The following is a 26,969-nucleotide window of genomic DNA, read 5'->3' as shown; positions in this document are numbered from 1 at the left end:
AGTTTGAGTTTATAATTTATATCTAATTTCTTCACACACATCCTCCAGGTGTATTTCGCGAGTGCACAGCTAATAACTGATAAAGCTAGGCTAACACCTAATTAGCTTCTGTTCATCTTCATCTTGTTCATCTTTTAATGGTTTTATGACATCATCTTAACATTACCGCTGAATCTGAGGTCAGAATCTTAACAAATTATCATTTATTTAGTTGATGTTCACACTAAACAGTGCATAAACTATTGACAATCGAAAACATTAGCTCTGTTTTAGCTCTTAGTGCAAACATACGGCTAATTAGCTTCTGTCTAGCACACATTTCATTTCTGGCTAACTCCTTTTCAGCAACTTAAACACACAACGATCTAATATGCATAGCTACTATGACTTTACTGTAGATTTGTGACGTAGTTTACACAAATACATGTTCATCATTTCACTCAGAGACACAATTACCTTTTCTTCCAGGCTACATTTTATTTATGACTTGAGAACATACACTCAGGAATTTGTAGCTTTGAACCTCTCTGTAAAAGTTAAATTATTGACAAAGTTTTAAAAAAAAAAAAAAAATGTAATCTTTAATCAGAAACACAACTTTATAAGGAAAACAACTAGCATGAAGCAGCATTTAGCAGCAGCAAGTTCATAAAAGGAGTTAAAGGTTTATGCTACTGCATGTGCAGTTTTACTGAAACAAAACATAATAACAGGAATAAAAAGACAATTACAGACAGTATTAGCATTTAGTTAAATCAGACAGTGATGGGTATTAAAACCCACTGTTATAAATAATTAATTAGAAATACGACTTTCTGCTCGTCCAGTTTTCTGAAGTTTAACGCAACTTATAAAAATATTTCTGTCTGGAAAAAATGGTGACGCACAAACCCTACGAAGACCCAGTCCTGACATACAGTAAAGGGATATATTCCTTCAGTATGTTGGTGTTATTATTAAGTTAAAGCATTTAATTTTAACCAGAAAAGAAAAAATCTCAGCTGAAAGCAAAACAATGTCTTTACACACACAAGAAAAACATGCAACACAAAAAAGTATTTTCCCCTCGGCAGGATTCTTTTCTTTAACAGAATCTGCAATGAGGGGAAAAAAGTAATTTTCATAAAATAATTTATTATTTTCAGGAATTTTCTTCAAAAAAATACTGGGGGGAAAAAGGCACATTGTTGCCGTGGAATTACAAAAATAGGATTTTCTTATAGAAAATCTAGATTCTGTTAGGACACTAAAAGCTTCAGACATTATACAAGCACATAGATTCATCTGTTAGCGCAAAATACAACTTGTAAGGCACCAAATGCTTCAAAAATAAAAAGGGCTTTGAAGTACGTCCCTTCAAAATACAAATCATGCAAGTATCAAACAGACCTATGAATCTACATCAGGTTTTCATGTCGTGTTCCGGTCCTCCACCCTGTTTTTAAGTCTCAATATTTTCATGACTCTTTGCTGCTAAACCATCGTCAAATGTTGAGAATATAAATTCATGCTATTTTCAAATGAACAAAGAAAGTTCAACACGCATGCAAAGTATATCAAACAGAAACTTTGGAATAAAACAATATAAATCCGGAGGAATCTACTTATTGAGCTGGAAAGTCAATTCCTGAACAGATGTTGTTTGCTGTATTGGCATGAACCCTTGCAGCTGAAGACCTTTTTAAGTTTCCAAACTAACAAGGACTTGTAAGCTAGCAAGTAACTGCATTTCTGCGTTAATCTTACTCAGCTAGTTCGATCATATACACTCATTTTATAATTATATACTTATTTGTTAAACTCTTAGCTCCGGGATTCTGTATGAAGCCGCTGGCTGAAACCACAACATCTGGTTCCTGTTACTGTCAGTACTTTAAGTGCTCATAAATCAACAAAATACTCCTTTAAGTACTTTAAACACTTTTGTATGAGCTAAACATTTTCTTCCGGGCTCAAAACACCAGTAGGCTCGACTGAATAAGTCTTTGATTACTTCAGTGTCAGCTAAATGCCCAAAGTATTTTAAACACCAGTGAATCAGCTGGACACTTTGTCTTTGTAGGACTCAGTTAAAATACTAATATGTCAACTGAGCATGCAATTTAAATACTTTCTACTTGTCCCGTATTATTTAGCTGTCCCTTATTCAATTTGCTTTATGTAAAGAAAGCTGAACGACCTGTCAAAATGAACATGATTGATATAGTTTGACCTTTTCTGTCTTCGGTGCTGCTTCACTATCTCCTAATTCAGTTTTTTTTTGTTTCTTTCTTCTGTTTTTAAACCATATTTTGTTGACTGTGGCATTTCGTGCCCGGGCATCAGTGTTGACAGGGCGTATCCAGGTTTTGCCCACACTTCCAGCAGCAGTAATGATGAGGATGACATGTGCGTCCATCTTTCGCTGTGAGGAAAGACTTGCAGAAGATCAGCTGAGGAAGGACAACAGGAAATGGGGAAGGAGACAAGTGAGGAAAAAATTAGATTTGGAAAAAACATTCTCATGACTGAGATATATTACAGTATTCTGTAAATTTCATTAAAGCTAATATATATAAAAATATATAAAATTGCAACCTCTGGTTTTGTGCAGTTAATAGATTTCCATGTTTCTGCAGTGGCTGTGTGGGCCCTAACAAAGTCTATTATATGACGTTTAAATATATGCAACGGTCATGTTTTATAACTGAAAAAATAGGAAACATAAAGAAATAAAATAGCAACTGGAAGATACTTTTATTAATTAGACATTGACAATTGCACTTGTCCATACATGCTAATACTTTGCAAGAAGGAACTACCACGGTTCCTTCATCCCCACTGTCATCAGGCTGAACAACACCAGCCTGAGTTAACAATAACTCACAACCGAGACCTGTTTTGTCCTTCTTACAGATTGCACTGCCTATCATCATTAACTACCTGAATGTCCACGTTCACCGAGCCTAGCAGTTATATAATACTCCAATTTTTTTAGCATTCTTGAAATTCTTTGCTCACACTGTGTATACTGACTGTCAGAGTGCTGTATATTCTTGTATATTTTGTTCATTATTTCAAATTTGATACTGTCTTTTATTATATTTTGTACATAATTCGCCGCTATTCTGTTAAGAGTTTAGCGTTTATTGTGCATTGTTTATTTCTGGAAATACAATTTCCCTGAGGGAGTCATCCCAAAGGAATCAATAAAGTTGAGTCTAAGTCTAAATAGACGTTGTCTTATGTCTTAAAAAGCTGCTACTAATTTGCAACTTAAGTTGTGAACCAACTTCTGTGACAGGAAAACTAATGTCAGGGAGGACAACACAAGCTGTAGGAAAAAGGGATGACGCATCTCCACTTCCTTCCATTGTCCAAATAGATGCTAGTATCACAGGGACATGAGCAGCATCATGTTGTGAAGAGAGAAATGTTGGATTACACACTGCACGCACATATTTATTTTCCTACTGCCACATTCCTACAGGACAGGCTTAATGGAGAAGTAGTCAGGACGTCACTGATTTCCTGTTTTCGTATCATCAGATAAAACAGCACTAGGGCTTTTATGACCTGTACTGCATCCAGCCACCAGGGGAGCTCCACATGCTGTGGCCTCACTTTTGAGCAGCTGTTAGCATCTCTTTAGTATAACAGGTATTTTGTCATGAATCAAAATCAAAATTTGGCGTGACGATGGGCTCGGTGAGAAGTTAGACAAGAAGTGTGAAGGACTGAAGTCTCACCTCGTCACAGCCTGAGCACCGTGGCCACACCGTCTGACAGTAGTGTCGCCCGCAGTACAGCTTCTGATTGGACCAGAAGTAGACCAGGTCTACCAAACCCTGGCCGCACTCTGAGCACACAAAGCAAGTGGGATGCCACAGGGCGCCGTGGTAACCTGCGCGCTCGGCATAAACAGCTGGGCTCTCCTTGGCAACCTCACCATGGCAACCGACACACTGCTGGAGGACAGAACATGAAAAGTCAAAATTCCCGAAAGCTAAATGTGCGTTTCTAGATCCAGGAGACACGCGGTTTAAATAAAAGCAGGGAGAAAGATTATAGCGAGGCACTCTGGAGAGACTTCAGTTGTTTCAGCTGAAGAGTCTGGCAGGAATATGTAACATCTCAATCAAAATGCTGTCCCATTTGGTATCAAATGTTTTCTAAGAACAAAATGTAGGAGCAGAAAAGACTGTATGCATTGTAGGAAACTTTTAGCTAAGGGAAAATCTCCACTTCTAACAGGGTATAGCTGAACCAGAATAACTGGACTGGACTGTCTTGTGTTTTTTCTTTGATTTGATGTTTTTCTCGAGGCTATCTGGCATTTTTACAGTCCAAGAGAAGAACAAAAGGCCCCATTGAGAGCGTCAGCCGCTACCATGTTTTTCTCAAGTGTTTTAAACTTCAGCTGGGTCAGGCACCTTGTTTTACTTACATGCTCCGTCTTTTTGTTCTCATCGGTTCCATTTGTGGAAGCGGTAGTGGACGCGGTGCTGTTATTGGTTAAGCTGTGTTCCTTGTGTTCGCCGGCGTCCTTCTTGTCGCCGCGATCCTTGCTCTCCTTTGCTGTCCTCTGAACGGCTGCTTCCTGCAGAGCGTCACCTTCACCAGGTAAAGCCACTTCTCCCACTCCCAGCACCTCCTGTTTGTATTGCTTCACAAACAGCAGCATGGTGGAAATCTACAAGAAGAAGTAGGAGAAGTCACACTTACTTAGTGTTTGGTAGTGTTGCCTTTGAATAGTTTCACTTGGGTCAAACATTCAAGCTTCTTGCAATAAGTTCTTGCAAGAAGCTTCCGTCCTCAATTTTTTGCCAGAACTTTTGGCAAACTTTATTTTGCCAAAACTTCGGGATATACTTGGGGTCGTTGACCGTTTGCAACCACACTTTAACTTTTTGGCTGGTGTCTTGAGATGTTGCTTCAGTAAATTCAAATAACCTCCCTTTCTTATGATGCAGTCTATTTTATGAAATGCAGCAGCCTCGTAAACACGATGAGCGTGGCTTTCTCCGGTCCAGGCACAATTGATTCTTCAGCTTTTTGTTTCATCGGACCAGAGGACACTTCTGTCTCTGGTGTGTAAACAGTTGTTGAAAAAATGACTTGTGTAATGGATAATGTGGATGACCTGAAGGGCCTGCCAGAATTATAGTTTGTTAATGTGAAGACTTGAAAAAATATGTTCTAATGACGACTTGATGCTCGTAAACATCCATCTCCAACTGCATCCATCCTTTGGTAATGGTTTTACATCCATATATAAAAGTAATAATATAAAAGTAGTACATCTGGATGGTTTACCTCCTCCTCTGTGGCCAGGCTCTGACACTTCATGGGGTCCTGATCATAATCAGGGAGTTGGCTGAGGAGCTGCCTGCGTCGCTCCAGCGCTCCTTGGGTCCCAGAGACCGGACGTTGACTCTCTGGGAGTAGTTCCATGTACTGCATGGCCTAAAGGGACCGGATTGAGTTTTAGTTTCACAACAGATGATGTAACTTGCACAAATTCATACTCTTGGATACTTCACTTCCAATATGTTTCATCTTCAATCACACTGCATTATCTACTTAGACCTTAAAACACCTCCAAAGGAAATTCAGGCAAGTCCCAGCTGTCAGTGTTGTCTTTTTCTATATTTATGCAAATGTAGCAAGCAATATCTGCAATATTTACAAGTTTTAATATGACATGTGAACGTGTAGTTATGAATAGTTAGTAATAGATGAATAGTTTCCATATAGTTTATGTATTATCAGAAAATTTCACATATTTCTACCAAGTAATGTGGTGGAGAAAACTGCAGTGTTTTACTTTTGGCTGTGTTATATAGCTGCAAAAAGAAGAACACTATGAAGTTATTGCAAATCTCTTTTCTGTTCGAAGTTTATCCTAAAAGAATTATACCACTAGAGGGTCCAATCTGCTCCGCAGGTTGAATTTGCAGATTAACTGTAATTTTCCAATAAAAATAAATGATATTTATCCTGTTTCCACTGAAAGTCACACTATTTAAGTCAGAGTAGCGGACATAGCACGACACTCTGACCCAAATTGCATCTTTTTAATGAATGTTTTTCATACATTCTTTTGTAAAAAGGTAGTTCATTAAAGGTAAATGTTTCCATAATGTACTTATTTGCGCTAAAACTAAGGGAAACATTTGGAGTTGTTACTATTTGTAAATTATTATGGTGTTAAGTTACTTGTCCACTCATTAAGCTAAAACGTTAATGGACCGGATGGTTTATTGCATTTATAAACACCTGAAGCTGTTACAACGAAACAAAATTTGATTGTAATTTGTGAGCAATGACAATTGACGTTCTTAAAAGTTCTATATATTGATTTGACCTACAGCACTAAGGCAAATAAAGGAATCTCGTTCAGGAAGCGTGTTTTATATTTGTCTGTCTGATCATCTTTGACTCATTATTTACTATATAGATATAAAAAGGTGTTTAAAGAATCTCTTTAAAACAAGTCTGAGATTCACCAGTTTCCACTCGCAGCTTTAAAAAAGTCGACTTCATTGCCGAGGTATTTTATCTCTGCTCAGCTGTTTGTGATGTGACTGATGTTTCCAGCCTGTTGACGTTTATATGACCATTTATGAATTTGTCTGTTAATGTCCACGGTGCGGCAGATCAAGTTTCATTTTGAAAACATTTCCCACAACTAAAACCTGAGCTCAGTTGAAAGCAGGTTTTGAATCATCGTCACACCGTCTAGGTGTTGTCAGTAAGACATGAGAGTGTTGTCAGATTCCTGCGCTGCAGTGACGAACAGTCTGGAGTTGCACAAGCAAACGCAAGCAAACAAAAGTGATGGATGAAACAAACACATTGTTGAAGATTGTTAGAGGAACATCTGGAAACCAGTCACAGCGCTGGATTTGGATCTGTCTCTACATGTTCAGCCACAGTAATGTCTGTCATCACTATAATTACAGGCTGTGAAGTCTGGACATACTTGAGTCTGATTTAATAGAAACCAGATAGTTTAAAGTAAAGGCTGCATAACCCAGACTAAACTAAACTGAACTAAACCTGTGAATAAAGGGTTGACGCCTAATGGTAACCCTTTACGGTAAAAAAAAATGACATTTAGTTTTACATATATTTATATTTGCATCCATCGCATATTTAGGCATTTATCACATATGTACTGAGGATTGAGGTTCTAGTCTCAAAATGTGAATGGGGGTGAAACTTCTTTGGCAGATTAGATCTCACTTTCCTGTTCAGTGAATGATTTTCCAGTTTGACATAGATGTCTTTCTTTACTCTTCTTTGGAGGAAGCTACTTGTGTGAGTGGCGAGACCCTATAAGTCCAGTTATCTTTCTTTTTTTGGATACATCTCCAGTTTAGAATAACAAACAGCAGGAATTTGTCACGTAACACCTTGGCTCACCAGTTTCTGGTTGAGGCCGGCCGGGGCCCAGTCGTATGTGGTGGTGTTGAAGGTTGGGTCTTTGCGTGACACCACAGGATTTGTCACAATCATTCGGTTTCTCTTGTACATGCGGAGGCCACCACCTCCTTTGACCTTTGCTGTCAAATGGCAGTACGGCGAGTCTGCGAGCAGGCGTCCCATTCGCTGGTCATCCTCGAGGTCGCTTCCAGGAGCGTGGTCGACCATGCAGCAGCCGCACGTCATGCAGGCTTTCCTGGAGGGAGGAGAGTCAATGGTTGACAGAATGGGTTGTTTACTGCCTAACTAGGCTACTCTTTACTTAAGTGGGCGTATGAAAACTGGTTTGGAAATCAAAGTAAAGTTGCATCATTGTGGTTTGAATTTGCCTGAAGACACTAGTTACCACCACTTACGTACTTATCACTGCAAATTTCTACATTTTACAAACACGGATAGTTTGCTGATAGAACACAAACTTGAAGATGCTACGATAAGGCCAAGCTAAAGCGCTTGCTAACTGATCATAACTGACAAAGTAAAGTGACAAAGTAAACTCTTTAGCTCACAGTGTTGTTAGCAATCAGGCTAAGATAAAGGATGCTGACGTGATAATGTTGCTAACGTAGTGAGATCTAGAGCTAACTAAGATGTTGCTAACTATGTGAGTTATTAGTACCAGGCTAAGCTAACTAACGAACTTGCTAACTGACTAACTAAGCTTTTTAACTCAGAGTTGTTAGCAACCAGGCTAAGCTAACAAACTAACTACCCTTTCACAATGTGCATGTGTTTTCTAAGCTTGTAAACTCTTCACTATCCGGCAGCCCACATCTGTCTGACCTTAAGTCAATTCTGGAACCGCTGACACATTTGTTTAAAGAGCAGAGAATCAAAGAAAGTAGAGAGGGTGGAGACCAGGGGAACTTTCATTCCTTTCATTGTTTTTCTTTTTGTTTAGTTTTTCAGGCAGATAAAAAAAAAGTGGAAAAAAGGGGGAGCTGTACCTCCAAGAATGTGGCTGAAATCCAGAGCAGCTCTCTTTACATATAAGACACTTCACTGCACCTTTTTCTCCTCCTGCACGTTGCTTTACAGACATCTGAGTGGAGACACAAGAAAGTAGTGTGGGTTAGCAACATGGTGACTAACGATGGATGGATTATGTTTTAGCCTATAGCTCATTCAAGTGTCTACATCATAAGCAAACAAAGAGTGAGACCATAAATTTAAACAAGTATATGATGAAAATACAGGTAAATTATGCAAGTAAATAGTTACTAATATGTATGGATGTTTATCCTTCTTTGGGAAGTGTCTCTCTGTAGCATACATGATTTACAGCTGTTTTTATAAACAAGGCAACAGAGATTCAAGCAAACTGTTAGGCATGGATGGGGATCGAACCCATGATCTTTGGTTTACAAGACCAACGCCTTACCACTTGGCCACCACGCCCACAAAAACAAAATTATAACTTGTATAGAATTCCACTTATTGATTTTTGTGTTTTATTACTTCCAATGGGATTATTGATCACACCAGCATTAAATTATCTTTGTCTGTCTGATCATTAATGGCTCCAAAAAACATGAATTCTGTCAACACCAGGGCTAAACAAAGTAGCTTGCACCCTGACATAGTTCTTTACCACAGTGAGCAATTAGCAGGCTCAGACAATTGTTAGCAAACAGACTAGGGGAAATGTGTTGCTAATTAATACTGGTTTCATACTTAAAATAGCGGGTTGATGCGAGATTTTCGACCCACCTTAATGAGAATTTTAGCTACCTAAAATTTCACTATCTAAGTGAGCTGTATTAGCAACCAAGCTAAACTAAGTAGCTTGCTAACAGACTAAATAACCAGGCTAAGCTAGAGGATGTTGCTGACATACTGAGCTCTTGAGCTAACTGAGCTGTTGCAAAGTGAGCTTTAGCTCAGAAAAACATTCATTAAAGAGCTTGCAAACTGATTTTTTAATGATGGTAGCTTTGTATATAGCTTTTGCCCAACCTCTTATGCCAATAAGTGCTGTCAGAACTGAATGAAAGCCCTGGAAAAAACAAGTACCGGTATGTGGATTTTGATTTGATCACCAGAAAATACTTTGCTGTTAAAAATAGGAGCAAAGGACATTAGATACTGGTATAACAGCAAATATGGGGAAGACGTGGTGTATGAAAAAATAATATGAAAGTCTCAAAAAAGTAATGACAGTGTGTGGGGAAGTGTTGGATGAGAAAGAAGGATCGTTGTTTTGAACATTTCTCAGTCCGTGTGGGAGTAAGGGAGTGAAAACATAACATACACGTACACTGAGGATGGATGATCTCATTGGTCCACCCATTGACATCACCATTACTGTCTTGACAAATCCTAACCTTAACCCTAACCATTCAAACAGATGTAGATGTGTGTCACGACAAGGTGACACCATGCACTGGGTGTCTGGTAAATGTATTTTTCAAAGTTGCTTTTTCAGTGTCAGGAATGCTAAAGGTTAACGGTGGTGATAAGTTTAATGTTTTGTTAAAGGACAGTCTCTAATGTGATAACGTTTAAAGAAAGTGAGGGTATTCTGGCTTAATTCTAAGAAGCCTTTTTTGGGGTTCAGATTTGGGATTAGAGTTAATTTTAGGATAATGTTTAGGTTAGGATTTGGGTTTGTTTCCAGGAAGTCAGCTAAGCTAGGTCAATTTAGACAGTGGTTGACTGTGTCCTGGCAGGTGTGGTCCAATCATTTTTTTTTTCTCCAGGTATTGGGTATTTGGTGTTGAGTAGCACTATGGCCGACCTTTACTGTCTACCACAGTTTGCTTTAGGATTCAGACTTGGGTTTAAGGTTCAGGGTTAATCTGAGAATAAGCTTTAGCTTCTTTTTTCACAGCTTGTCCACTAAATCAGGTAATTTAAGACTTGTTGCTAGCTACATCCTGTGTGCATCTGTGGATTTGGGCCCGTTTTGCCATAGAATCGGTTTATTTAGACACATTGCACTGACCATGTGGTGTGGTGACCTGTATTTGGTCATGATACAGACAGAACTCTGGCTAGTGTACTCGGGTCATGTGCGGGACATCACTTAAACCACATTTAACCTTTTGAATTTGAACCGTCTGTTTGGTACGAAGTGTCTCACAGCTAAACAGAGATAATGCCCGACTGTTTTTAAAGCCTCTGGCAGGAAACCTGACCACTGTCCTGCTGAAACAACCTGCTGGTCTTTGTCTGCCTGAAAAACAAAATGTCCATCCGTCACCAGGTATTAACAAACCAATCTCTCTAAAGGGAGGCATTTTCAGACGTCATATGCTCAAAATACACAGAAAGACACACTCTTACAAACATAGTGACTATAACTAATTTGGTAACAGCCTCCTCTCTTCGTATTTGTCAGATTCCAGCACTGATGGTTTTGAGTAAAGAAAGTCACATTGAGACTGGAAAAGACTAAATAAAATCAGCTGACGCAAAGTTTGAAATAAAGACAACGTTGACAGTTTGGGAAATACATTCTTTCACTCTTTCCAACTGAGAGTTAGATGAGAAAACCAGCCTCTTGCTCTCGTTACTGCACACTAAATATAAGGTTACAGTTAGGTAGCTTTGATCATTTTTCAGTTCAGATCCACATACCAGCACAAAAGATAATATTTGTTTAATCTGTGAATTGTAAAAGCAAAAGAAGGGTGGGACCAGCAGCTTCCTTGAATCTCTGCTACACATGACTGGAGCTAGGAGCAGCTTGGCACTTAAAACCTAAGAAAAATATTTCTTTCTTTTCAACATTTTCCACAATGTTGAAACAGGCATAGAGTGGCTTTGCCATAAAGAAAATTTCAAGTTTACTTTACTTCAACTTCAGGGAGAAGGTGATTGTTTACATTATGAAAATGTCAATGATTATGTTGTTACAGTCACCCAGAGAGGTCTGGTTTAAGCCACTTCATAATGACAGCTTCTTGTCTAGCAGCTAGACTCAGAAAACCAAATATTTGATTTTTTATTAATACTTTTTAATTTCGAAAGTTTAAATCTAGTCATATCCTAGCTAGATGTTAAATTTTAAGATTTGGGTCTTTGAAATATTTATTTTATAACTTGAGAAGGAACTGAAAGTACCTATATGACAGACTAAAGTTTCAGAATGAAAACTGAAAAGTACCTCATAAAACTGCATTTTTTTTCACCTCTGCTTTGTACTGATTCAACAAACAAAATTTCCTGTGGCACACAAAACCCATGGTTCTGTTCTGTCTGTGAACATTAGTTTTTCATGTGCTCTAGTCTGCTAGTTGGGCCCATGACGGCGACTCTGCAGCAGATTCATGGTGCCTTATTTTGTTTTACAAGGGTATAAAAGTTATGTGTCAGCTGGTACTTTAATGTGTGATGAAATCCAACTTTTTTGGTCCAGGCACAGGTGACCTTCGTTGATGGTGGGTTTGATGTACCCTTAAGTAGATCTTCAGATGTACGGGAAGGCAGACTTGGGCTTCCTGCTGCTGTAGCTTCGTATTAAGTATTCAGACATGCCATGATTTCTAAACAAGAAAGTAAGTGTATTTCTGAAACAAATATTGAAAACGAAAGCCAACATTGTCTTTGCCTGAAACTAAAACACCCAGAATTTTCTTTGACACCTGAAACCCGATTTATGTGCGCTACGTTAATTCCTTAAGTGACTAATGGGCTTAATTGTCAGTCACACTGACCTGCCAGACCTCAACAAAAGAGAGAAGAGCATCGTTACAACTTGACAGAAGACGCATGAGTGTGTTTAGAGGTGTGAAGAGAGAGACAGGTTTGATGGGCTGGTGTTGAAAAGGTCACAATGGTGACAGCTGGAAGAGAAACAGCTGAAGAACTTCATTACTTCCCCCTGGAATACACTGACTGACAGGGAGCGTGGGTTTATTATTATGGCACTAAGTGGACACGTGTTAACCATGATCTCACTTTAAACTACAGACAAATGTTACTAACTTTGAAGAAACATCCACATCTGTGAAGGATTTCATGTTATTCCTTTATTTACTTTATTTCTAAGCTGCAGGTTCTTGCCCCCCTCCCATTTTTCACAGTGAAGAAACAGCCACCAACACTGAAGAGGGGCATATTATAATTAGCTCAAAATAAGAGCTTTCAGCAAATGATGAACGAGAAAACGCTCTCTTTCTGAGGGAAATGTGTGGCAGCTCTATATTTAGGAGGCAGATAAGGCGAGTATGCCGTAGGTGGATCAGACTGAGCCTCGCAGAGTAATTCTAAACACGTTGGCTATGTCAAGAGGAAAGTGCAGGAAACGCCGCGCGATAACGGGCTAGAGGTCGCACAGGGTCCGGCTCGACTCGCTGCAATCGCCGCTCTGAGTCTGAATCAGAACCGGGAGATTTGACACATGGCATCCTTTGTATTTCCTGTTGTTCTTCTCTGTTTAAAGCAGAAACGCCACAAATGGGCTGTATTTTCAAGAATTTAGAGTTTACTTCAAGTTTACTGAAAGCAGACCCTTTTAAAACAAACTGGTCTGGTACTGAGAACATTAATGCCGTGTTAGGGAAAACAGAAAAATTAGTAGGTGGGATTAAGATGCTGTCAATTATTCTCAGTGGCTTTTTATGGCATTGCAGAAAAAAACACATTTCTTATTCTTCGGTGAAGATTTTAAAGAACTGTGTTTAATGCAAAATTCTTTCTCATTCTCAGAAGCACGGTTAATTGCTTGCTTATACTAATGGTTTACAGTTGCCTATTATTTTATTATTACATATGAAAACATAAAATTTCATATATGACAAAAAAATTGGTATCCCTTCATAGAAATTGGGGTAGGTAGCTGCAGTGCTGTTTAACTTTGTTTTGTGATTTGGTTACAGGGGCCTCCCTACCGACCCATTGTGTGTGTGTGGAGGTTGAGGGTTATTTCTATCCTGATGATGCCACTTTTTCCAGCTCAGGGGGCATATAGATGGGGATCAAGCCCAGAACAGGTGACACCAATCTGTCAGGTTATCGGTCTCAGATTGATGTGTCCTCTGGACGGACAGTCAGAGGCTAAATGACAGAGCAGTAGGAGCAGGAGACAGAGAAACTGACAAAAGCCTGACAAAATTAGAAATCTCCTGTTTGAAGTGAACTGCATGGGGTATTTTAAGAAATTAATTTAGACATTCTTCTTCTTTCAATAAATTGAAATGAATAAAGCCAACTTTAACTTGAATTAATACGACTCCTAAGAAGAACGTGGTTTAACAAATTTGAATCCAAACAAAATAATGTCAGTTACTACAAAGTTAATAGATCTGGTTTTTGTTGGAGGAGCATGACTACGTTCAAAATTACTCTAAGCTGAGACACAATGATGAATCACCGCCTCATACTTTAAGACATAAACAATTAAGTCATGATCTGATGACGTCGCTCGTATCACGGCTGGTACATGCATGCCTCATTTCCTGCGAGTCCCTTGTGCCTGATTTAAATTCCGCGCAGCAGAGTCAGAGCACTTATTCACAGAGGTTAATTAGAGAGTGCTCCAAATGATCTTTTAAGGAACAAACTAATGTCCTGAGTTTAGTTTGGGAAAACAACTAGAATTTAGTGTCGGGATTATGAAGCTGCTAATTGTTCCCAGTGACCGTTTGTGGTACTGCAGCACAAAACAAATAAAAAAAAAACACCTGTCAGGACCTCAAACTGCAAACAAGATTAAATATTATAAATAACACGATAATATCTGATGTCCAACTGTTATACCATGTACACAAATGGACTGGAGAGGGACAATCAAAGTGAAGTTTCATTGTTTTCTGTATCGTATATATTTACTTAATATATTTAATTTAAAGATTTGCTTCTTTTGTTAGATTTATACTGTAGTAAATCTTGTCTTTTTTATATATATTCTTCAGTGGTTACCTGCCTGAGGTGAAAAAGTGCAACCTGGAAGTTAGAGAACGTTTTTGCTTTCAGTGAGTAATTGTTATAAAAGCGAACGGAAGCTTATTTGAGTCCAGTATCACTGTTATAATAGACAAATATCTGGAAATTGCATTCATAAAATGACCGTATGACTTCATTGTATGCTATATAGAAACCATAATTCCTACTTTTGAAGTCTCTCTGACTAAAAAACAATAAACAAATCAAAATAAATATAAAACCAATAAACTAACACAAAGAGCAGGAGAAATTGTCATTAAATTAACTGCTTCTTGCACCTGCTGTAGGAATGAGGTGGAGTAAAATTAACGTTAACACTGAGAGTACTGATTCTTATTTCTTCTAGTGAAGATATGTTGATGTTTCTGGGAGATTTAAGGAAAACGTTTCAGACTTATGAACTGAATCTGATATTTTAAAATGTCTGTTCAAACACATAAGAAGCAAATTAAGTTCACTTGAACTCAGGAAAGTCTAATTATTCCTAATTATTCTCCAGACCTCCACCAACGGGAGATGCTTCATCATATTAGACCAGAAGACCTCTCGACCCTTGACCTCCACATCTGGAACGAGTTGCACAAATGCAGATGTTCCTACCTTCTCCACGGCTGAGCTCAGGTCCATGTTGTCCGGCGTCTGTCGGCGGGTCGACTCCTCGGCTCCTCGGCTCTCTCTGCCTCTGCTCTTCCAGAACAATGAGACTAAATTCCTCCTCCTGTCGACCGCACTTCCTCTCTCCACGCCCACAGTCGCTCCTGCTGCCGGCTCTCCGCTGCCCACTGCAATTTAACTGTCTAGACTTTCACCAACTCGCTTCTATACGTCTCCAGTCTTTCTTTCCTCCCCACTTGTTTTTTATTCTTTCCACTGAGACTCACCTTTCTCGCCTGCAGCCGCCGTCAACTCCGTCTATGTTTTCCTTCCTTTTCTCCTTTTTCCCCCCTCTTCCCCCCTTGATTTGTTCAGTTGCCAGCTCCCCTTCTCCACCCTCTGCAACATGAACTGAGCAGGTTTCTTCACCTCCTGATTTTGTTCCAACACGCCGCCGAAGGGAAACGGATTTGCTTCCCAACTCTTTGTTTCTCACAGAGCTTCACAGCCTGCTGGGCAGTGGATTCACCCAAATTTGTTAAATGTTGCAGGTACTTGCAATGTTTCAGCTGGAGACCATGTATCAGCAGACTGGCAGTACTGAGATTTAAGGTCCAGCAGACAGGAGCTGTGCTGTTCCTCTGACCCCTGCTGTTTGCTGCAGAACTGCAGATCAGAACTGTTGCTTCAGCCCTGATCTGGCTGGTCCCCGACTCTCAACTTGGGCAGCGAGGCCTTGAATGGACTGTTTGTGTTTTTAATCTGAGACAAAGACTGAGAGAGCACTGAGGGATTCCCTGCTCACACCCCGCCGGCCAATCAGAGTGAGCCTGAAAAACTCCTCGACCAATAGAAATATCAGAAGTACCTCCTCCTCTTCCCATTCTGCGGCATTTCAGTGTGACTCAGAAGGATCTAGACCAATGTATCAAAATGAATGAATCACAAAAAAAACTTTATTTATCCCAGAGGGGCAATTAGGAGGGCAAAGAGCAGCACATAAAATTAAAGAGCAAGAGAAGAAACGTGCAAGGGTGGGTGGGCAAAAGCAGCATGTTGTGTGCAGTGGCAGACGTGCTGCCAGTAACAGTATGAGGGGTTGCTGCGGAGGTAATAAGGCAGAAGCATCGACTCTTTTTATCGAGAAGTAAAGAGGTGAGATATATATTATTAACCTCCTGAGACCCCCCGTCCTCATATGGGGACATTAAGTTTTAGGTTTGCGGCAGCTTATTCTGCTTCATTTAAACTTTTATCCTCATAACTAGATACCAGTTGGTGTAAAAACATGATAGCATGATAGCATTTTTATTTGCTAATCTCTCTCTCATCTCCTCCTTTGCTGTAGCAGCTTTGGTTTCAACCTTTCTATTCAGTACTTCAACCAAAAGGTAAAAATAGGCTACAAGCTACCTATTAGTACTAATATTTAGCATTAACGTAGCCACTCTCCGGATAGGATTTAGTTTGACATGCATTTGTAATTTACCTTTAATAACTGTTAAAACTACCAGGTTGTCATCGTAAAATCAAAACAAACTTTTGCAGGATTAAGACTGAAGCTGCACTTACCCTAAAACAACAGAACAATCCAAATGCTAAATGTTTTTTATGCTTCTGGTTCTACTTTATAGCGAACTCCCACCTTGTCCCCTGCTGTAATGCCCCCAAGAGGGGTGTTGTTATCTCCTTAGTGGAACCTTAGAATTAAAAGTTTAATATTAATATTATCATTACAGAGGACTTTACTGCAACACTAACGGGAACACTTCTGCACAAGAATACAGTGTAACTCTCTAACTTAATTAGCACACAGGAAGACGAACTCCGCAGAAATCATAGTTGACAAGATATTCAATTTTCCATTGCAAAAAAACAAACAAATAACAGGCTATTCACCGTACTTATATTTTCAAAATGCAAACACAGAAGCACCAGGACGACGTTATTCAGCGACTCGCTGCATCCATGGAGACATTATGCTGCCTGTTTCTTGTAGTTGGTCACAAATGACATATATTTACCCAAATATTCTACACTTAAGCTGATATTCAAGTAAATTTAAAACAAACATACCCTCCCTTGCCAGTTTATTAGGTACACTAGTGAAAATGAATCCATTCTAACATAACAGTCCAGCATTAAATCTAAAAGCTTAATGGACGTTATTCAGTATTTGTTTTAGAGGGCTGTCAATTCAACAGTTTTCATGGTGCAGACTGTGATCTACAGTTGCATTCAAATGTATTGTATTAAACTGATACGTGTTCCCATTATTTTGCCATTGTAGTCAGTGGGCTGGGCTAAATAACACAGGACTTTAGAGTTTAATTAAATCCTCCATAACGATCATCCAGGTGAATTACCACCTTTCTGACACTGTTTCAACATAAACTGAACATTACAACGATCATGAAGCTAAGACTTAGAGCAGGGTTGTTATACTAGAATGCATTTGCTTTCACTAGTGTACATAATGTTTTGTCAAGTAAATCAGGTACCATCATACCACCGCTGACTGATCTTTTCTAATAATTATGATATTCCTTTTGTTTTCCTTCTTATTCTTGTTCTGCTTGTGCAGCACATTGGTTCAACTAAGGTTGTTTTCAAATATTAAACTTTGACTTCTTCATCTAAAAAACAATAAAGAGTAGCGACTAAGTAGAAAACACTTTCCTCTCTGTCTAGTGAGGATAAGAGGGAGCAGAGAAAGAGAAAATGAACGCAGCCTAAGTATTCCCGGGAAAAAACGAACACGTCATAAACCCCGCCCCTTCTCTAAGCTAAAACAAAAGTTGCGTTTGTTTCATCTTGCGGCGTGCACCGCTGACACACGGTGGAGGCGACTGAACGAGCCTGGACGAATTTTCTACACCAAACCGAACGCACCCTTCCAGAAGAACCCACCCCTTTCAAACGAATTCACCAATGAGAAGGCTGAACGTCATTGAATATTAATGATTTTTCGCGGGCTTTGAGTGTCACGTGGTAATTTCGCGCGAAAAAGCGACTGTCGGCAGGAAGCAGCAGAAGGAGAAGAGTCTTTCAGAAGAGACACAGGAACACACGAGCAGCAATGGCGGTGAGTTGAATCCATTAAAAACAGAGTAAAAGCTTCACTGCTGTGTTTAATTCATCTACAGAAGGAAGAGGAGGAAGTTTGATAAAAAGAAAAAATTTTAGTTTCGTAGTTTGAGGTTTTCTTTGTAAATGACGTCCAGGCTTTTGTCTCGATGACAACAATGATGGAGAGGGTTAACTTTCTGTCTTTTTGTGTTCGAAATATGTATTTAAAATGTTTTTCGAATTTGAATCTGTGTTTAATCAGAAATATGTTCTACTGCAAACCATTTGAATTATTGATCCGATCGTATCTGTTTTGCTCGTATAAGGAGACTTAAGCTGCCATGTGGCTGATGAGCTACTTCTGGACTCTTACGTGAAGATGAGATCAAAATGTTCAAAAAGTTTATAAAATGACATCTGAGCGACATAAAATAACTGCCGCTATTACTCAGTAATGAGTGCTCCTCTTAATTAAATAGGTTATATGTTAGAAACCCTCTAAACTGGATAAATCTATAGAAGAAATCTGCTCAGAAATGCTCGGGTCATAATAAATCAGTAAATATGTTATCATTTTCTTCTTGCAATAAGATTTGCTGCTTCCATTATTTGTTTTAAAGAACTGCATTTAACACTCTTACAGTGCTGCAATGAATACAGGGAGCAAGTAGTCAGTTGTCTTGACTGGAAACTTGCAAACTGCACTTGAATAAATGTCTCGAAGTTACTTGAGGGAAGCACTGGTTCATTTAACAGGAAACGCTCTTGTTTATGATACTTCTGTAAACAAAAAAACATGGCGAAGTTCAGCTAATTTCATAAACAAATAAAGCACATAACCTAGATTTATAAAGGCCGGATGTACACCGAAATACCTGTGATATTAGTGGCAGCCACATGCTTTTTTGGAAATAGAAAATATTTTTTTATTTATTTATTTATTTATTTTTGACAGGATTCCTCCGAGTCGTTCCACATGGCCACCAGCCCCAGCCGAGCCTCCAGGAGAGGAGACCTGACCTCCAGCCCCGGGCGAGACCTGCCTCCCTTTGAGGATGAGTCGGAGGGGCTGCTGGGCGACGGACAGCTGCCTGTAGATGAGGAGGAGGAGGAAGGAGACGGAGAGGAGCTGATTGGGGACGGGATGGAGAGGTGAGGCTGGATTTCAGCTGACGCGTTAATTTTGTGTTTTAGGACTCCATACCGATGACAACTCTCTCTCTCGCTCCTTGTTCAGGGATTACCGTGCCATCCCGGCACTGGATCAATACGAGGCCGAAGGCTTGGACCTGGATGACGAGGACCTGTCGGAGCTGTCGCCCGGGGCCAGAGCTGCTGCCGAGGAGGCGATGAGGAGGAGGGACAGGGAGCAAGGAGTCAGTGGACGGCTGAGGAGAGGCCTGCTCTACGGTGAGGGGGTGATTTAATATTTAATGGCGCCAATCTGGGTGGGTGGACTTGTTACGGTGGCTGAATTATCATTTTGTTGATGCGCAGACAGCGAAGACGAGGATGACGAGCGTCCGGCCGCTCGGAGGAGGCGACTGGCCGAGCGTGCTGCCGAGGGCCTCGCAGACGGAGAAGAGGAGGAAATGATTGAAAGCATCGAGAACCTGGAGGACATGAAGGTTTGTAGCGAAATTACGGATCTCCTGGAGCTTTTCGGGGCCCGACTCTTTCTGGTGGACTTTCTCTTGTAACGACTTCCTGTCCTGCAGGGTCACACCGTGAGGGAGTGGGTGTCCATGGCGGCTCCTCGGCTGGAGATCTACAACCGCTTCAAGAACTTCCTGCGCACGCACGTGGACGAGAACGGCCACAACGTCTTCAAGGAGAAGATCAGCGACATGTGCAAAGGTACCATCGTCTTTATAAACTGTGAACGTGTAAGAAAATTAGGTCAATTAACTGATTCCTGGTTTCATAAATCCTTTGGATTACTGCAGTTATGGCACAGTTGGTGCTATCAGAAAATTTCCAGCAGTTCCAGCTAGTTGAGTTTACTGCCATTATCATGTCATTGTGGTAATTGCACCAGCTCCTCTCCTGGAAGGTTGTTATTATTATTATTTGTAATTATACGTTCATTATACGTGCAGTAAATGTTAACTGGTTCCAGGTCTTCTGGAAAAATGGGCAAAACTTCATCACAGGACATTTTTATTGTCAAAATAAGCAAAAAAGGTCCAGGCAGACATCTTGAGTTATGGGAGTTAAAGGATAACCTGTGTCCTAATCTGTACTTTCAGAGAATAAAGAGAGTTTGGTTGTAAACTACGAAGACCTCGCTGCCAGAGAACACGTCCTGGCTTACTTCCTGCCAGAGGCTCCCACTGAGATGCTGAAGGTGAATTTACTTCTTTCATCCTGTGTCTTATTAAAGTCTTGAGATTAAGCCAAGAACCATGTTTTCTCCTTTGTCTCATGAAATATGTAACAGCTCATTAAATGAGATTTCTGTGCCGTGATCGAAACCAACCAGCGTGTGTTCTTAACAACTGTTATTCAGGTTTTCGACGAAGCGGCTAAAGAAGTGGTGCTCGCCATGTACCCGAAATACGACCGCATTGCCCACGAGATCCACGTCCGAATCTGCAACCTGCCGCTGGTCGAGGAGATCCGATCGCTCAGGTGATGCTTTTTACTGTTTAATGTATTTGTCTTTACAAAAAATGGAAAGCAAAGAAGCCAGTTTACTAAATAAGCAAATCTCATTAACAAGATTTCTGCTTTAATGGCCCTACATGTTAATAATGTTGCAGTTTCAAGGTGGAAAAAAAATAAAGAAACAAAAGGACTTGATTTAATTGACAAGTTTTCTACAGTTTGTCTGTGTGGTGGTGAAGTTAACTGATTATATTACAAGAAGTAGCTTATTATGTTTCTTCTGTCCTCCTCAGGCAGCTCCACCTGAACCAGCTGATCCGAACCAGCGGCGTGGTGAGCAGCTGCACCAGCGTCCTCCCCCAGCTCGGCATGGTCAAGTACAACTGTAACAAGTGTAACTTCGTGCTGGGGCCCTTCTTCCAGTCCCAGAACCAGGAGGTGAAGCCGGGCTCCTGTCCCGAGTGTCAGTCCCAGGGACCCTTCGAGATCAACATGGAGGAGGTGAGAGGAGCTCACAGGGGAAACTCGGCTTTGGGCGATAGCCGCACGTGATCTGTCCGGTTATTTGAACTTAACCTATCGGGTTAATTAACCAGCGCTCTCCCTCCTGCAGACGGTGTACCAGAACTACCAGAGGATCACCATCCAGGAAAGTCCCGGTAAGGTGGCCGCTGGTCGCCTCCCTCGATCTAAAGACGCCATCCTGCTCGCTGACCTGGTGGACAGCTGCAAGCCAGGAGACGAGATTGTGAGTTAAAAGAAATTGAATGCCTTTGTCTTCCGACATGAATAAAGCCATCTGGGACGAGGATCTATTTTCTCAAAATGCCCAGCAGTGTTATTGAAGTCTTAGAAGTTACATTTTTTAATAAATGTAGCCACCGGAACATAAAGGTGGATGTTGATGCAGTGTAGGATATGAGGGAAGTAAATTATGATTGCGTACTGTAATTTCTAATATCTAAATATAGTAAAAATAAAGAAAAAATGACGACTGACCAGGAGTAGAAGGTGTCAATCCTAACATCTGAGCAATATTTCATTTTACTTACATTCTGTTTAAACTTCTCTCAGGAACTGACGGGCATCTACCACAACAACTACGACGGCTCTCTGAACATGGCTAACGGCTTCCCCGTGTTCGCCACGTTGATCCTGGCCAATCATATCACCCGCAGAGACCAGGGCGTCGCCGTGGCCGAGCTCACTGACGAAGACGTCAAGGCCATCGTCGCCCTGTCGAAGGACGAACGCATCGGAGAGAGGGTGAGGAGTCGGGCACAAACACACGTCAGAAAATAATGGTAGTCGTAACAATCAGCTTCTGACAATGAGATCAGAAAATATTTAATATCAAGGTGACAAAGGAACATTTTTAGCCCGACTAGATGTTGACATTTATGCTCCAATTTTTTTATGCTGAGAACTGAATACTGGTTAACCGATTTAATCAAGACAAAGATGGAAATTTGCTTTTATTTGTATCCATCTCTATCAACAGTGGTTCAGTTATGTTTATCTTCTTCATCTTCTGATAACTCTCACGTTTACAGATCTTTGCCAGCATGGCCCCCTCTATCTACGGTCACGAAGACATCAAGAGAGCCCTGGCCCTGTCGCTGTTCGGAGGGGAACCCAAGAATCCAGGTAAAATACTCTCAGCTGTGAACTCCAGGGATTAACTGTGTGTGTGTGTGTCGCCGTCCCACTGGTTCACAAACTCCCCCACTCTCTCCTCCAGGTGGGAAACACAAGGTGCGTGGGGACATTAACGTGCTTCTGTGTGGAGACCCGGGAACCGCCAAGTCCCAGTTCCTCAAGTACGTGTCAAGTTAATTAAGTTGTGCTTTAACTCTTCTTAGATATTTTAAACATGCTTGAACTTTGCTTCATGTATCTGTGGAGGCTCACGTTCATCTAGGTCATGATGCATCCAAAAGCCTGTACAGTTAGAGGGTGTTATTGAGTTATAGCACAAGTTCATAAGGGGGTCCCACAAGGTTCACTTCTGGGACCACTGACATTTACATTATATAGTTGACGATACTGTTTATTGCATCACACCAACCACTACTTAGGCTTATCTTAAACATGCATTTGATAGAGTACAAGAACATCTTTGTCAGTTGCAACTAACACTTGATATTGATAGAATAAAATTTATGTTTTTAACCACTTAAAGTTCAATAAAGTTAAGAAAACAAACAAAAAATAGTCACCAGATTGAGGTAGTTTCTACTTTTCAATACCTGGGGTATTTAATCGGTGACCAGTTCTTCTTTAAGGCCTCTGCTCACTGTCTTCATGTACTGGATGGCATCTGTGGACATTATACTAAGTATTTAGTCATTAACAGATACAAGTCAACTGAGTGTCTGATGAACACCCACAAATTTGTCCTTTCTAACTCTCCTCAAGTCTGTTAGAACCGAAGACTTGGATTAAATGTCTTCAAGAAACTCTACAGTTGCTTTGTGTAATTCAAGTGCTGCAGAATAAAGTCCTGTTTGAAGAGATTTAAAAATAAATAACTTACCTGCAGGTATGCGGAGAAGGTGGCGAGCCGCGCCGTGTTCACCACAGGTCAGGGGGCCTCTGCTGTCGGTTTGACCGCTTACGTTCAGAGACATCCCGTGAGCCGCGAGTGGACGCTGGAGGCCGGAGCGCTGGTGCTCGCCGACCGAGGAGTCTGTCTGATCGACGAGTTCGACAAGGTGAGAGGAAACCCAAGTGGATCCACGAACGCCCTCTATGTATGAATGTATGTATGTAACCGGACTTGTGTCTCCCTCAGATGAACGATGCAGACAGGACGAGTATCCACGAGGCCATGGAGCAGCAGAGCATCTCCATCTCTAAAGCCGGCATCGTCACCTCGCTGCAGGCCAGGTGCACCGTCATCGCCGCCTCCAACCCCATCGGTGTGTCAAAGTTCAGTGTTATTTGTCCAGTACGGTTGAGGTAGTTCGTGATTAGAAACTTCAGTTCTTTAGTCTAGAAGTTCTGGATTTCACACTTCTGTACCTTCAGCCTGTGGGTAGAAGTTTGGGGTTAGAAACTTTTCAAGCACCTTGGACTCCTAGAAGATTTTTAGCCAGATGTAGAACAGTGTAACGTTGGAATATTGGTCTGTTTTTATACTGTAAATGCTGATTTCTAAGCACACAGATCAGGTTTTTGCATTGCACCGTGTTGCATATACCGTCTTTGTTCTTTCGTGTTTGCCTCTGAGCTCCCGCAAAGGCTTCATCTGTCATTTCCTCACAGGCGGCAGGTACGACCCTTCCCTGACCTTCGCCGAGAACGTGGACCTGACGGAGCCCATCGTGTCTCGTTTTGACGTGTTGTGTGTTGTGCGTGACACCGTCGACCCCGTGCAGGTATGCAGTTAGCGTCCGGCTGCAGGAGTGAACGGTGTTAATGTCACTGTGCTGCTATCTGTCACTCTGACCAGTACCAGCTCCACACTTATGCCACTACATACACTATTCTACATATCGAGTAGATGAGTAATGAGTGCTATATAAATAAAGTGGTGATTTGATAAAAGCAGGATGGTCACGTTTTCTTAGAAGTGTGCATTCAGACTGGTCCTGATCCTCTGTGATTTGTGAATTTTCTCTTTACAACCAGGATGAGATGTTGGCGCGCTTCGTGGTCGGCTCACACATCAAGCATCACCCCAGCAGCAAGGAAGGGGGCGTGGCCTTAGAGGAGTTGGTTCTGCCCAACACGTCCGACGTGCCGCCAATTCCCCAGGACCTCCTGAGGAAGTACATCATCTACGCTAAGGAGCGGGTACGAACTCAGGACTTTATTTTTGCGTAGCTAGAAAGAACAATAGTTCAATAAATCATTTTTAGAGGCATCGATTCACGTTAGAGTAATGAAATGTGTTCATCTCGTCTGCAGATCCACCCCAAACTGAACCAGATGGACCAGGATAAGGTGGCTCGCATCTACAGTGACCTGCGCAAAGAATCAATGGTGAGCCTCCTCAACAGCTTGTTGAAGTAATTCAACTGTCGTTGAAGAAGTTTGAGGAGTTTAGTAGTGACGCCTGTGGTCTGTGATTACCCTGCAAATCCCCAACTCTGCTTTCTTTTCGCTGACAGGCCACAGGCAGCATCCCCATCACGGTTCGTCATATCGAGTCCATGATCCGCATGGCTGAGGCCCACGCCAAGATCCACCTGAGGGACTACGTTGTGGAGGACGACGTCAACATGGCCATCAGGGTCATGCTGGAGAGCTTCATCGACACGCAGAAGTTCAGCGTCATGAGGAGCATGAGGAAGGTGTGTTGCTGTTCTCCAAAACGTCGAACTCCTAATTCTCAGTGAGCGAGGATGAACCCGCTTAGGAATCACGATTTTAGTGTTTCTTCAGTGTTGAAGGGATTTGAAAATGATTAATAAGCGTCATATGAACATCCTCTTGTCTCTGCGTTTCCCTCCAGACGTTTTCCCGCTACCTGGCCTTCCGCAGGGACAACAACGAGCTGCTGCTCTTCATCCTCAAGCAGCTGGTGGCCGAGCAGGTTGCCTACCAGCGCAACAGATACGGAGTCCAGAACGACACCATCGAGATCCCCGAGAAGGATCTGCACGAGAAGGTACGGATAAATAAACGTGCCAGATAAAATGATGATTTGCTAATCGTCACGGTACAAGTAGTAGTATGTTAAGATACAACATTAAAGCCTTGTGCTTCCAACATTAGAGGTCATGTACAGAAAATGTACAGAAGACATAGACTGTAATTTTTTAATAAAAGTAACTGTTATTCCTAATTTGTCCACTAGGGGTCGAACTGTTTTAGTCAGTGTTGTGGACATTACACAACACTTTTTTTCTGTAAAAGGATAGTTCACTTACCGTTTTCATAACGGGGAAAAGTTTAGTCCTAAAATTAGTTTGACCCCCCCACAATGTAAAACCTGTGGCATCTGAGGGAAAATGATGCAGAGATCTAATTTATTCTTCTCCTATTCCTCCTCCAGGCGAGACAGATCAACATCCACAACCTGTCGGCCTTCTACGACAGCGACCTTTTCCGCTCCAACAGGTTCAGCCACGACGGCAAGAAGAAGCTGATCCTGCAGCAGTTCTAAGAGCCTCCTCTTACTGCCCTGAAATAACGAACTGTCTTATCAGAAGACAACTACTGTCACGTTCAGGGTGAGACGTTGTCAATGTTTGGGTCTAAACTGTTGATTTTCTTCTTCTGCCATTTCTTCACAAACATAAATGTTGTTGGCACTTGAAACGCTGCACAGACCTGGTTTAAAAGAATGAAAGTACCAGCAGAAACAAACAGTCACAGATCAGTGTTTCCAGTCCATTATTTCTGGTATTTGTGGTGACTGTAAGGAAGGGAAAACAATATTTTATTTAAAAGAAAAAAAGAAAAAGATCCTTCTCCTCGCCGTGTCAGATTGTAAATAAATGTACATGTTGTTGAAGAGACACGATTTATTGTTTCACTTAAGTGTGTCCATTATTCCACCAGACCGTAAATTTTGGATGATGAAGCCTTTCACTTTGTTTTGTAAATGTATCCGAAGCTTGGAAATGTTTCGCCAGATTGCCACTGTTCTCTTCGTGTTGGATTGTAGCTCAGTTTTGATATTAAAAGAGTATTTGTTAATTGTGTGTCGTTTGCCTGGTTGCTCTCTTGTCCTTCACGGATCAAATCATACATGTTTCATTTGAAACAACTTAATAAACATGCAAGAGATTAGATTTAACTTTATCGACATTATACATGTTCATGCACAGTGAGTACATGTGGTATATAAGAGGCATGGTACAGATATAATATTTACAGGCGAGTGCGCAATACAATGACTGAGGTACTATGAACATATTCTGCACATAAGGTTAAATAACAAAGTGTGACAGTTACAAATATATTCACAACAAAATAAAACTTGTTTTTAAGACTTGGACTGTTGTAAAAAGCGTGAATGAGCCTGAGGTTGGTGGTCTGATCACTTCCTGTTCACGTATCAGAGTTTATAGTGGCGACACAACACTAATTCAAGTGGAGCAACAGTGGCCTTTAAACTAGGGAGAATTGATTTACAGCTAAATACAAGACTAAATGGTCTCTCTGAAACAGAGTACATTAAATATATATATATATATATATTTTGATGTAGTTGCTTTTTTATGGGTGTATTGCAGTTTTACTTTTAAACCATCATGGATTGTTGAGATGCGTTTAAACACATTAAACTTTAGTTTTTGTTACGTAAAATAATCTTCCCCAATGGGTTAAAACATTATTTATACATTAGTGATTACAAATGTTTTTCATATACACTGGTCTTCAACTTTTAT

General features: G+C 40.8%; 2 protein-coding genes and 1 non-coding gene across 5 annotated transcripts; 1 reads left to right on the top strand and 2 right to left on the bottom strand.

The window, feature by feature from the left end:
- Nucleotides 1-452: 452 nt before the first annotated feature.
- lmcd1 (LIM and cysteine-rich domains 1) lies at nucleotides 453-15,286 on the bottom strand. 3 transcript variants are annotated; one of them, XM_047584231.1, is made up of 8 exons: nucleotides 15,237-15,286; nucleotides 14,956-15,148; nucleotides 8,415-8,509; nucleotides 7,408-7,663; nucleotides 5,296-5,445; nucleotides 4,427-4,672; nucleotides 3,729-3,947; nucleotides 453-2,432 (listed from the first exon to the last, which is right to left on the bottom strand). In XM_047584231.1, the coding sequence occupies exons 2-8, from the start codon at nucleotides 14,980-14,982 to the stop codon at nucleotides 2,322-2,324; spliced, it is 1,104 nt and encodes a 367-aa protein (XP_047440187.1). In that variant the 5' UTR covers nucleotides 14,983-15,148; nucleotides 15,237-15,286; the 3' UTR covers nucleotides 453-2,321. The 3 variants fall into 3 exon arrangements, with proteins under 3 accessions (XP_047440187.1, XP_047440188.1, XP_047440186.1); XM_047584232.1 differs by having other exon boundaries at nucleotides 3,729-3,944; nucleotides 14,956-15,261; XM_047584230.1 differs by having other exon boundaries at nucleotides 14,956-15,254.
- On the bottom strand, nucleotides 8,794-8,865 carry trnat-ugu. The gene has a single exon. It is a non-coding gene; the product is annotated as a tRNA-Thr (tRNA).
- A 2,664-nt stretch (nucleotides 15,287-17,950) lies between the features above and the next one.
- mcm2 (minichromosome maintenance complex component 2) lies at nucleotides 17,951-26,274 on the top strand. The gene is made up of 20 exons (XM_047584057.1): nucleotides 17,951-18,034; nucleotides 18,974-19,170; nucleotides 19,256-19,428; nucleotides 19,516-19,646; nucleotides 19,737-19,875; nucleotides 20,268-20,365; nucleotides 20,528-20,649; nucleotides 20,919-21,126; nucleotides 21,239-21,373; nucleotides 21,700-21,891; nucleotides 22,179-22,272; nucleotides 22,367-22,445; nucleotides 23,168-23,339; nucleotides 23,420-23,546; nucleotides 23,893-24,005; nucleotides 24,259-24,423; nucleotides 24,538-24,612; nucleotides 24,741-24,923; nucleotides 25,085-25,240; nucleotides 25,628-26,274. The coding sequence occupies exons 1-20, from the start codon at nucleotides 18,029-18,031 to the stop codon at nucleotides 25,736-25,738; spliced, it is 2,676 nt and encodes an 891-aa protein (XP_047440013.1). The 5' UTR covers nucleotides 17,951-18,028; the 3' UTR covers nucleotides 25,739-26,274.
- The last annotated feature ends 695 nt before the right edge of the window (nucleotides 26,275-26,969 follow it).

Source organism: Mugil cephalus, chromosome 4, assembly GCF_022458985.1.
Source record: "Mugil cephalus isolate CIBA_MC_2020 chromosome 4, CIBA_Mcephalus_1.1, whole genome shotgun sequence".
NCBI classification, from domain to species: Eukaryota; Metazoa; Chordata; class Actinopteri; order Mugiliformes; family Mugilidae; genus Mugil; species Mugil cephalus.
Note: the sequence above shows the minus strand (reverse complement) of the source record. Positions and strands in the feature narration are given on the sequence as shown.

Excerpts from the sequence above, each read along its gene's own strand:
- lmcd1 (XM_047584231.1), bottom strand. The coding sequence starts at position 14,982 with ATGGACCTGAGCTCAGCCGTGGAGAAG. Across the intron at positions 5,446-7,407 it reads CCGGCCTCAACCAGAAACTG|GCCATGCAGTACATGGAACT; the intron begins GTGAGCCAAGGT and ends CGGTCCCTTTAG. Across the intron at positions 3,948-4,426 it reads AGAACAAAAAGACGGAGCAT|CAGTGTGTCGGTTGCCATGG; the intron begins GTAAGTAAAACA and ends TCTGTCCTCCAG.
- mcm2 (XM_047584057.1), top strand. Across the intron at positions 20,366-20,527 it reads CTCCCACTGAGATGCTGAAG|GTTTTCGACGAAGCGGCTAA; the intron begins GTGAATTTACTT and ends ACTGTTATTCAG. Across the intron at positions 22,446-23,167 it reads GCCAAGTCCCAGTTCCTCAA|GTATGCGGAGAAGGTGGCGA; the intron begins GTACGTGTCAAG and ends ACTTACCTGCAG.